This window comes from Drosophila novamexicana, unplaced genomic scaffold, assembly GCF_003285875.2.
Source record: "Drosophila novamexicana strain 15010-1031.04,08,12 unplaced genomic scaffold, DnovRS2.1 tig00000817-arrow-arrow-pilon, whole genome shotgun sequence".
NCBI classification, from domain to species: Eukaryota; Metazoa; Arthropoda; class Insecta; order Diptera; family Drosophilidae; genus Drosophila; species Drosophila novamexicana.
In genome coordinates, this window is record NW_020824827.1 from 103,001 (window position 1) to 115,368 (window position 12,368).

Below are 12,368 nucleotides of genomic sequence, written 5' to 3' on the forward strand. Positions count from 1 at the left end.
TAAATGTAACATATTTCGGGCCTAGTGGAATCAGGCTGATCTGATGTCACATTTGCAAAGCTGACTTTTATGTCGAGTCTTTCACGCTGTCTCTCGGTGTTAACTTTGGATCTAAGAGCTCCATAAATAACTTTCTAGTTCTCATTGTTTAGGCTCTGTGTTGACCACCTGACGGATGAGAGAATATCCCAATGAAGAATATCTGACAGAGCTTGTCAGGATCAACCAAGGGAAATCTAAGGGAAATCTTCATGGGAACTATGGGAACTACTTTTATGATAAAGAAGGCGCGACTCAAAGTCGGATCTATGCCAAGTATCAGTATACAGGAACTAAGTTCAACTAAGGATATTATGGTCTATGCCAAGTATCAACATCCAGGCAGACACATATGGCACCTAACTCCTTTTCTTCTCGATGCTGAACGAGAATAGATAAATTTCGAAGCTCTCTCTGAGATGCGTCACATATTTGCTGGCAATATGATAATGCCCAACGGGGCAAGGGTACATCCACAACAACAACAAATGCCAGAAGACGCCAATGCAGAGCAGAAGGCGTGGCCATGGCGCTGCGTGGCATGAATGTGACCGTGCCACATATTTCGTTTATATTTACTTGACAACTTTCGCAGGAGTCGTCGTCGTCGTCGTCGGTTTCGGGTTCTTTGGTCTGGTCTGGTCTGGTCTGGTCTGCAGGCCCCGGCGCTGCATGTCATCAACAACATCATCAGCGACTACGTCTCCGTCTCCGTCTCCATCTCCGTCTCCGGCTCCAAGTGCAACTGCGGCTCCGACTGGTGTCTGCCGTCTTTCTATTTTATAGTCCAAACGTGCTGGCAAAATGTGCCTGGCGCGCATATACATATATAAATATATATATATATATTTTTCTGCCTTGGCAGCGTCTTCCACGGGCTTTTCTCAGTGCCCGCTGTGCTGTGCATTTTCGTTTTGGGGTCCGTGCTGTGCCTCGCCTGGCATTTTTCTCGGCGCTTTGGAAAAATAAATGAATGGGCAACATGCAAACATAAATTCGTTTTTTAGCTGTCAGGTGTTTCACATTTTAAACGTAAATTATAAATAAGGCACAAAACAAAATTATAATTCCGCCTAAATGTTTTATTGGCCACCGCCTGCTGTCTGTCTGTCTGTCCGCCTCTCCCACTGCTATATGCTCCATTATACCCTGTAAAAAATGGGTAAAAGTGGTTCGTACCCGAAAAGCATATATAATACTTATTTCTAGACTTGTTATATAGATTCCTTCATCTCAGAGCGCTTACTAGCTAAGGACAACAAGAGTTATGCAAAATCTTTTATTTCACACGCAGCTCAACTTTTTGCTTTGCAAAAGATCGACAACTCTCCCATTTCAGCTGAAATATAGATTTCGTTTAGCATATCTCAAAAATTGTAGGGCCTTTTTCGTATCGCATCTCTTTTTTGCTATTTATTGTGTTTTCTTTAATAACATAGTAAGAAATATTAAGTTTATTTTTATTTTTACTTAAGAATACTATTTTCTCTACTAAAAACTTCCTTCTAAGCTGTTGCGGATGATATTAGAAATCAGAAGTTTTTTGATGAATGAATTTTGAATATCGTGAAGCAGAGAGAAGAAGTTGTATGTCACGCCAATTTGCAGCTGATTACAGGGCATCTTCTAGTCGTACTCTTTTACTAGTTTATCGCTACGCTTTTGCGGCAGCCAATGCAAATTAAATTTGATTTAAATTAATGATGAGGCTTATAATTGGCCTCGTTTTTGGTTTCATCTTCTTTCTATTTATTTCGGTTTTATTATTTTTTATGTGGACACTTCACAGTGTGAATGGCGGCGACATTCTTAGCTCCAGCTCCATTTCTAGCTCCATCTCGCATCTCCATTTCGCACAAAGCCATCAACAGCAGCAGAAGCAGAAGCATTGACGTCGTCTCTGGGCTTTTCTTTGCTGGCTTTTTAAGAGCATTTGACATGACTTGGGCTTCGTTCGTTTTTCATGCGATGCGATGCGCTTCAACTTTGATTATGACGTGAAGTTGGCCAAGTGCAAATACTTTGCTGGTACTTTTTAATTAACTTAATTAGCATAGATGATGGGCTAAGAGCAGCGCTTACACAACATGAAAATTGCATTATGTCTTCTGCCGACCATCCTTCTCCCATACGCTGCGTACCTCTCGCATGCTAAAGTTCGTCAAAAGTCTTGATGATGGACGGGGGAAGGACGGGGGGAAAGCGAGGGTGTGTATGTTTCTGGCCTTTTGATTTCGGCTATGGCAGCCATATACAATGCTTAGGGGGTTGGCTTCCATTCACATGCTCATTAATGTGCATAATGTGCTCAAAGCTATTCGAAGCGATTGCTCTTTTAAGTACCGACATACTTTTATGCTCTTATATATGACCCCCCACCTCCCCTCCATTCTCCACCCCCCCTTGATGAACCTGCCTTATGTTAAATTAAGTTCTAACATACTAATTGGTCATATTAATTAGAAATATCTAAATGGAGATTCTTAATAGTGGCGTGCTCTGTTGTGTTAAGTATTCTGGAATTCCTTCAGGACCTTTTCCGTTTTAAAAATAAAATCACTTGAAAAATGGCTAAATAAATTTTCATGTGAGCAAATAGCTTATATCAGATTTGACAAAACTTGTACTCTAAAGAATCTATGTGAAAATAAGCCCTTTGAATAAGAAATTTAATTGTTAAAGATAAAGCATGTAAGATTCAAGTAATATACTTTGCACTTGCAGGCGGAATTCTCAAAAATACCGTTTTAGTGTAAACTAAACATAGCTATCAGTCAGTCAGTCAGTGAATTAATCAGTCAGTCAGTCAATCAATCAGTCACCAGACAGTCAGTCAGTTAGCAAGCAGTCAGTCAGTCAATCAATCAGTCAGTCAATCACTCAGTCAACCAATCAGTCTATCAGTTAGTCAGTCTATCAGTCTCTCAATCAGTCTGTCAATCAGTCTTTCAGTCATTAAGTCAATCAATCAGTCAGTCACTCAATCAGTCGGTCAGTCAGTCATCAGTCAATCAATCAATGAATTAGTAAATCAGTCAGTCAGTCATTCATCGGTTAATCCGTCAGTCAGTCGATCAGTCATTCAGTCAATCAGTCAGCTAGTCAGTCAGTCAGTCGTAGTGAGTCAATTAGTCAGTCAGTGAATCAGTCAGTCCATCAGTGAATAGGTGAATCCGTCAGCTAGTCAGTACATCAGTCAGTCACTCAATCAGTGATACAGTCAATCAGTCAGTCAGTCAGTCATCAGTCAATCAATCAATGAATCAGTAAATCAAACAGTCAGTAAACTTGTCAATCAGTCCATCAGTCTGTCAATCAGTTGGTAGCCTTAATTGTCTTGCGATCTATTTCGGCTAGGTGAAAACTTCGATTAACACATCCAATTAATGTTTCTTATAGTCATGATTATTGCTTCTGCCGTTTGTTGGTGCCTAAAATTATGCGCCAAGACTTGAAACTTAATTTATGTGTCGAAAATTGTCTATTTCTTTTCCTTAACTTTTTTCTTTATTTAATTTTAATTCCAAAAAAAAAAGAAGTAATCTCTCAAGTGGTTGTTGTTGCTTTTGTTGATATTGTTGCTTTCCCCCAGCTGCCCCTTGGCCGGAGGCGCTAAATGCAGGAAAACAAAAAAATTGTAACGGAAGAAGCAACGCAATGCCGTAGACATAAGAAATTTGTATACGAAATCTATAAATTTTGTCTTAATTTTTTGTGTGCTGGGGGTTTTTTTTTTTCTTTTATAGCGCGTGAGTTTTGATTTACGCGCCATTGGACATTTTATTTGGATCGGAGTGTTTGGTTTCCCAGAGCACATATTTATTTTTATTTTTATTGCTTTTTAATGCGCCGCCGAGGAAGTTTTATTTCTGTGGGCAACTGCAATTCCCCCAACCGCTCTCGAGCTTAGGCTGTGCGTGTGCATTGTTGAACAATGAATTTTCTTGGGATTATCTATGTGTATATATATGGTATGTAAATATATATACTTGTGTTTAAGAGACGATGGGGAGGGGGTTGCTGGGGACGGCAACAATAGCGCTGTGGTGGCGCTTTATTGTACTCTCTCATAGAGGGTATCTTCATTTTGTCAACAAAATGTGCAACACATTGATGAAGCCAGCTGCAATCATACAGAGTATAATATATATATATACATATATATCTGTATCGACAGTGCCTCTCTGTCACGTCTGTTGATATGCAAAGACTATCTACGTGAAATGTGCTATAGATCCTTTTTATAACCTTCCAGATGGTATTATTATTTTGTCTCGAAATGTGTAATGCACAGAAGGAAACATCTTCGACCTCTTAAAGTATAAATATTCTTGAACAGTATCAACAGTCGACTTGATAAAGCCATGTCCGTCCGTCCTTCCTTCCGTCTGTTTGAATGCGAACTTGTCTCTAAGTTTTAAAGCAATTGTCATGAAACTTTGCAGGAGTCCCTCTTGCTATTGAACGCAGTGCGAATGGATCGGACCACTATATCATATAGCTGCCATAGGAACGATCGGTCGAAAATTAATTTGTTGTATGAAAAACTTGTTTGTCTATCAAGATATTTTGAGCATACTCGGCATTATGAAAAGGGCATTAAATCTTCGGATAGTTTTTGCTGCAGGTAGCTCTTCTCTCATATCTGTAAGCCATGTGTCTGCAAGTGTATTTAATCGTCGGCTCGCTGCAGCTAGCCCATTCTTCTTGTTTTAAATTCAAATGCGGCACCTTATATCATATTTACTTGCCTTTATATTGTTCGTATATGCCATTTAAAATAGATGTGTATGTATTTCTTTATATATAAAATAATCATCAAATATTCCACTCTTGTCTTTTGCACCCCACGCAGAATACGCAGCAGCAGCTGGAGGAGGAGAAGGAGAAGGAGCAGCAAATGCAGCAGGCTGCCGCAGTCAGGACGAGGACGAGCACGAGCACGAGCAGGAGCAGAAGCAGGACTATGGCCACGTCCAAGGCGAGAGCCAGAGCCACCTCGTTAATCTATTTACCGCCTTTCTGCCAGCCATGTGGACATGTGCCTGCGGCCAGCAGCAGCTGCTGTTGTTGTTGCTGTAGTCGGCGACATAAAAATTATGATAAACATGCCGCAGCGCCGACGCTGACAGCAGCGGGCACAGACTCAGGCACAGCCACAGCCACATGCTCGCCAGCGACTGGCTGGAAATTCCTGCAGCGTGATATTCAGTTAAGCGCGGATGAAGACGCACTGGCGCATAGCTGCAACGATCTCAGACAGGCAACGCAATTAGTTATGCCAATTGTTGTAGGTGGCAGCAGTCGCGGCCACGTCTTGGAATGCCTGGCGATTGTGCGGCGCCAGCGACGTGAACGACACACAATAAAACCAATCAGCAATGCAGCAGGAGAAGCAGAAGGAGAAGCTGCAGGAGAAGCAGCAACAAATAGTTCGCAAACAACGACAAGGGCTTTGGCCACAAGTGGCCAGGACGAGAAGGAGGAGGAGGAGAAGGGGGAGAAGGAGGAGCATGGTCTTGGAGATGAAGATGAATGTAGGTGCTTTAACTACAACGGTGATATTAGTGCGCTGGAACGTCTAAAGCAGCAGGAGGAGCAGGAGCAGGAGCAGGTGGAGGAGTGGTATCAACTTCCTAACATTACGTGGCTAAAATTGTGGCAGCAGCTGCTGCGGCGGCAACTGTGCAACAACAACAGAGGCAGCCAAGACGCCAGCAACTCCGCCGCCAATGCGACAACGCAAACAACGAACACAACAGCAACAATATTAGACAGGAGCAGGAGCAGCAGCAGGAGCTGGGGCAGGTTCGGGCAGCTGGAGCCAATCACCAGGCTGGCAACGTGCTGCGGCAGCAACAGCATGACGTCGACAAAAAGTTGGCTCGGAGCGCTGTTGCTGACGCTGCTGCTGGCCACGTCCGTTAGCGGCTGGGGCGGTCGTCAAGATGGTGAGTAGCAAGCACAGATGGAGAGTGCCTCACTCAGTGATACCCTGTAAAAACATTTTCTTTAATTGACAACGGAGGAAAGGCTGCGCTGATTGACACTTAATATGAGCACATAATTGTAGTCAAGAGCAGAGAAGCAGAAGCAGCAGACGACTTTAATACATGAGTCTTAAGTATTCCTAATTAAGTCGATATCATTATAGATATCATTATAGAAATCTGTTTGACAAGAGCTCAGCAAACGGGAAATATGTAGAAACAGAGAGAAGTACAGGGAAGTTATTAGAGAAAAGTTCGATATTAAACCTTTGTAAAGCAGCTCAGGTTAAGCCAGACGAGTTTAATAAATGAGTTAAGTTTTATTTATATTTATAACTAACTTCTGTTGAACGAATGAAATTAAGGAGCTTGAAGTCTGCTTAACAAAGAGCAAGAGCTCAGCAAATGGGATATAGGAATAATCAGAGTAACCTACAGGTCAATCTTGGTGTTATCTCTAATCCTTCGATAGATCAGTGAAATATCTACAGGGCAATCTTTATGATTATGATATATTATATTGGGTAATCTTTATGTCTCCAGCTCTCAAATTCAAAGTCTTTGGCTTTCAAGCTACAAAAATATGCCCTACACTATATTTTTACAGGGTACATCAAGTGGACTAGGAGTCTAGATGAAGAGTCGCTGAGAATGCGCGTAACGCATGCCGTTAAGTAGCGCTATGATAAGAATTTATAATTTGACTTGCGCCAAGATGGAGACCAACCCCCTCCCTTCTCCCCCCACCCCCTCGCCCTTCTCATCCCCTTGCAAGTGGCCATGCCCCCGTCCCGCTTTAACGACAACAAACATTTCATTTAATTTTGAGCATAATTTTTAGTGGGCTATGAAGAGCGTCAGCTGCTGTCTGTCTGACGCCCAACCCCTACCCCTACCCCGACGCCGACGCCTCCGCCATTGCCTTCGCTTCCATCTGCGCCCCTCTCCCTGGTCATGCTCAATTGAATCCATAAGTAGTTTGTGACCACAGATCTGCGTGCTCGTAAAATGCGTTTCAACTGTTTATCCATGAGCGAATTTTGCCCCGAAAACCAACCAAAACGCAAGTAAAAGTGTTTTAGTTGCGGCTGACCGACTTGCAGATACCCTGTAATTTTTTTTTTTTTTTTTGTTTGGCAGTGTTTTGGAATATTTTCAGCAATAGCTATTAATATTTAAATGGAACACATGCTCTAACATGCCCTTCAGCGGTTTTGTAGATCTTTAGGGATTTTAGATATCGCATCTCCAGCTCCTACAATCTTAAAGATATGTCAAGCAAACTAGGCTAAAATTTGATATTAACTGATTTTTGGAAAAACGATCAGCATTAACTATAGCATAACCTTTTGCTTCCATTTTCAATGGGCACAGGGTATTAAAGAAACAATAAGAAAACAACAGCAAATGGCAAATTGTACAGAAATTGCCCGAAACAAACAGTCAGCAACTGCCGTCTGTCCGTCCGTTCGTTCGTCCGACCACCGACCGCTGACCATAATTCACTCAAGTTAGACAAAAGCATTTTCGGGGTGCCCCGCCCACCCCTCCACGCCACCCTCTGCCCGGCTCGCTAACCAAACCGAAACGAAAGTCCAAATTCCAAATGCAAACGCAAATGAGTCTAAAACGAAGCGTCATGCTCTTTGAGCTACACTTGAGTGTGCGTGTGTATGCTTGTGTGTGTGCTGTGTGCTGTGTGTGTGCTGTGTGTGTGCTGTGTGTGTGCTGTGTGTGTGCTGTGTGTGTGCTGTGTGTGCTGTGTGTGTGTGCTGTGTGTGCTGCGTAGTCATTGTCCCGTCAATAAGGGTGGTCCAGCATTGCGCCCTGATAGAACACACTCTCCAGCAAGCACTTAATGTGTCCACACCCACCACAAGGTGCAGGCTGTTACTCGGGGGGTGGGAGGAGGGTGTAGGGGAGGGGCGTTTTAATTGGGTTAAGGAGCTGTTAGCGCGTTAAAGCTGTCATTAAACAACCAGATCTAGATACAGTCGTTGAGATAAGTGCACACATGCTTGACAACCGGTTGAAGGTCTCCTTCAAAAGTGCCCGTCATAATGATGTGAGAACTAAAAGTTATGAGTTCCATAAAAGTAGTTTTTCCTTTTTGCATTTCGGTGAGCTAATAATTCAAACTGTATGACAAGTCTCTAATAACCTGATTCCACTGTGCTCAACATTTCTTATATTTACAAACTTAACAATCTGGGATTCCATTAAAAAGTGTCAGTTGTGTTCCATAACATCGATACGAAATTCAAATCATCGCAAAAAATACGAATAACTCGGGCGAGTACCAACATCTTTTGCAAATGTGAAAAATGTGGTTTCTTATGGGAAAACGTACAGACAACATACTTCACATTCGCAATATCTACCCAAAACGGTTCTCTCCGGCTAACTCCTATTTGATAGTTTCATGCTGCAACCTTTCTCCTACTTTTTGTTTTTTTTTTTTTAAATTAAACTCGTAAAAAGCGCGCAATGTGCCAAATATAGTCTGATAAGGGTTTTCGGCTGCGATACGATACGATGTTAATGCCAGCGATTACTGTCAGTTGATAAGAACAAAATGCCAAACGCAACTCTTTCGAGTTGCTTAAATATTTCCCTTTCGCTGTCCGTGCTTCCCCCTTTTTTTCCATGCAACCCAATCCACTCGGCCTGGCGTTCTTGAGCCACACTAATCCACATGAAACATGCCAGAAAAACGTACATTTTTGTTTCTGCTATGTGTGGTAGAGTGTATGTGTGTGAGAGTGTGTACTTGTGTGTGTGTGTGTGTGTGTGTGTAAAGCCCGTCATTTCGAACTGTCCATACGTATTTGCACGCTTGTCTGTCTATCCGTCCGTCCGTCCGTCTGTCCTTGCGTCCGTTGCGTTTATTTTTGGCGTATTTGATTTTAGCGTGTAGTTTTGTTGGATTTATCCTGCAGCTAAAATTCGGGGGTAGCTGTTGCTGCTTGTTGGGCCACTCAGCCGGAGAGTATTGAATCATGTTGGGGCATTATGCACGGCACTTGAAATTGGCGAAACAATTACAATCCGTCGCGCGCTTTGGGGCTGCCCTGCAAAGTATGCTACACTTTATACACGCCCACTGTGCGTCGCGGGGTAAAGTGATCCGGGTAGGGGGGAGTGGGTGGGGTGTGGGAAGGGGGGGGGGAGGGTGGCGCACATTATGACAGCTACCGCAACAACAGCATCGGTAGCTGAACAAATGTACAAGTCATTGGACAATGGAACAGTAGGGGGGGGCTGTGGGGTGGGCTCAATGGGGCTCAGAGTTCACAGCGATTCGCTGATCCTGCGCAGGAGCACCTTTTGTTTGCCACAAATGTCGAAAACAACAAAATGAAAATGAGAAGCAAAAAAAAAAAAATAGAAAGAACAAAAGCAGAAAAAAAAGTAAAGCAAACTGAAATAAAATAAAATACAGTAAAGTAAAGTAAAATAAAAGAATGGAAAGGAAAGGAGAGTAAAGGAATAATAAAATAAAATGTGTATAGCTGCGCTGTGTGTGTGTGCTTGAGTGTGTTTAAGTGTGTGTGTGTATGTGTGTTCGTGTTTGTGTGTGTGTGTGTGCTTGTTTGTGTGCGTCAATTCGTGCGCACATTCGTCTCTGCTTCTGCTGACTGCGACTTTTGTACATTTGAATGCGTAGAACGCTCGGCTTCGGCTTTTTTGGGCACAGCCCGTACCGACCCTGCCCACCCTTAAGCCAACAGGCATAAAGCAGGGTGGTTTTACCATTTTCTAGTCGTGCGTGTATGTGTGTGTATATATGTATATGTATTGCATTGGTTATACTTATTGTTTTCGCTCAGTCCCTTTTAGCTGCCGTTGTGCGTGCGTGTGTGCGGCATGCCTTTAGCTAACGGTTCGTTTTCTTTGCCTTATACTCTATGCTTTATGCTATATACTCTTATACTCTTTTTTTTTTAATATTCACAATTGCCATTTCGGTAGTTTTGTGAGTGTGTGTGTGTGTGTGTGTGTATGTGTGCGACATTATTATTATTACGAGCCGTTTTCTGGTTTTGCTGCTTGTTCAACTTATTTATGCGACCCTGCGCCAGCGGAGGGTCGTAAATTTTTGGTCTCTTAGACACACACAAACTCACACACACACACACACACACACACTTGGGCACTTACAAGCTGACACTTATGCGCACGCACTTAAATACAATCATAATAATAATAATTGAAACAATTTATAAATTAAAAAGCCACAAATCTTGGCATAAAAATTGACAATACAATTCGAAAAGCAAACGAAGAAAGTGAACAATGGTTAGGTACAATAATGTACATTGTGCATATACCCTGTACACAACGTGACGAGTGGGTATATGCGAGAGACTACAAACTTTGGTTATGAATACTCGTGTATGCTCGAGTCAAATTGAGTGTAGAACTCTTTGAGACACGCCCACATCGATGCTAGGAAATCCCGGAAATATTGGTATTAGCAGTATCTAGGAAATACCAGAAATATTGGTATTGGTATCTCCCAAAGTTAAAGAGCTAAAATCTGTTAATTTTAAATAGAACTATTCTGTTCCTTCCACTTCAATAATCCCAAAAACATTTATATACTCAGAGAAACACGATGTTTTTAATTCTACTACAATTTAGAGTCTATATATTTCTTGAATATTCTCAAATTAACTTTGAAATATTCTTGAATTCATTTGGGCTCTCGATTTAAAAGGTTCTTTTCCAACACTGTTCTTAGCTCTTTATATGACACTGTAACTGGCGTATGTCGCATTCGGTCTTGTTATTAATAAAATACTTGGGCTCTCGGTTTAAGAGGCTCTTTTCCAACACTGTTTTAGCTCCTTTTAGAACACTAAAAGCGTATTTCGCATTCGGTTTCGTTCGACTGGAACTGTCTGACTTGATTATTATTGAAACATTTGGTATCTCCACTTAAAAGGCTCTTTTCGAACACTGTTTTAAGCTCCTTATAGAACACTGTTAGCGTATTTCGCATTCGGTTTCGTTCGACCATAATTCTCGGACTTGATTATTATTGAAACATTTTGGGGAGCTGCTCTTTTATGCTGCATCTTCCTCTTCTTGTTGCTGGTGTCGTTAAATGAACAATGAACCACAATTGAGGTCACATGCTGCTACTCACACCCAACACAAGCACACACACACACACGCACACACATTCACACACTCTCAATTGTTGTTTAATTCAAATATAGCTCACTTATTTGGCTATTAAAATGTATATTAATAATTTATTTGCCCGCCCGGTTTGGCCCATTTGCCTTTTAGTTTATTAATAAATTGTACATTTTTTCGCCTTGCAGCGCCCACAAATTGCACGTTTCCGGCACGCTGGGAGGGCTCCTGGTTCCTATCGGGCTATCAGCAATCCATACACATCAAGGGCTCACAGTTCAGCTACCGCGGCAGGTGTGCGGCCATAGATGGTAACAAATATCTAATAGTCGATGAGTAAGTACCAATCAATACAGTCTCTGATAAAAATATGCTAACAACTTCACTCGAAATACGCGTCTCAACATTGGCTGGCAAATAGATTGAAGAAAAGAAAATAAACAAAAGAAAAGTCAAGCAACATGATGATGATGTTCAAGAAGAAGTTAAACAAGATATTAAAGAAGATGATAATAGAAGATGAAGTAGAAGATAAAGCAGAACAGGCGTCAAAAGTTCTTGTACTTGTACTTCCCTCTTTTTTGTGTTTCCTGTTTGTAGGTTATGTTATGTTACGTTCTTTTTTTGAACCATTTGACTTTTGAGTGTGCGCCAAGTGGCTATAATTGAATAAAGTTTCGTTTTGTCGGCTGTTGAACGGCAGACTAAGGTAAGACCCAAGCCCAGGCAGCAGCAGTAGCATTACACTCAGAGAAACCACAATAAAGTACATATTTAAATTTACAAAATTTGAAAAATCATCTTAGTTTTTCAGAATACACAACTGAATTTCCGGAAATTCTTTAATAGAGAAAGTTTAAAGATATTTTCAAGCATGTGAATTCTTGTAATAAGTATTTGCTGCTTAATTTAATACTTTTCTTATTGATGCAACACAAATATTTAATGAAGTCGAGAAAATTTCACAAACAATTAAACTTTATGTACTTCTTTTCATAAGCTTTCAGACTTATTTCAAGTATAAAAGAACTTGTTTCAAGTATTTTGAGCATGGGACTTAGTTCAAGTTTTAAATTGCTCGTTTCAAGTATTTTGAGCCTAAACCAAGCTTTAATTCTTATTCAAATTTCTAAAATCAAGCATGAAAGTTCTTGTAATAAGCATTTGCTGCTTAATTGAAGACTTTTCCTATTA

The 12,368-nt window shown here is 41.3% G+C and overlaps 1 protein-coding gene across 2 annotated transcripts in view; it reads left to right on the forward strand.

Moving 5' to 3' along the window:
• LOC115764020 overlaps positions 1–12,368 on the forward strand; it is a 37,148-nt gene that overhangs the window by 5,356 nt on the left and 19,424 nt on the right. For both annotated transcript variants that reach the window (XM_030706849.1, XM_030706851.1), the window contains exons 2-3: positions 4,895–5,990; positions 11,363–11,510. In XM_030706849.1, the coding sequence (XP_030562709.1) occupies positions 4,895–5,990; positions 11,363–11,510 (1,244 nt within the window). The remainder of the gene's footprint in view (positions 1–4,894; positions 5,991–11,362; positions 11,511–12,368) is intronic.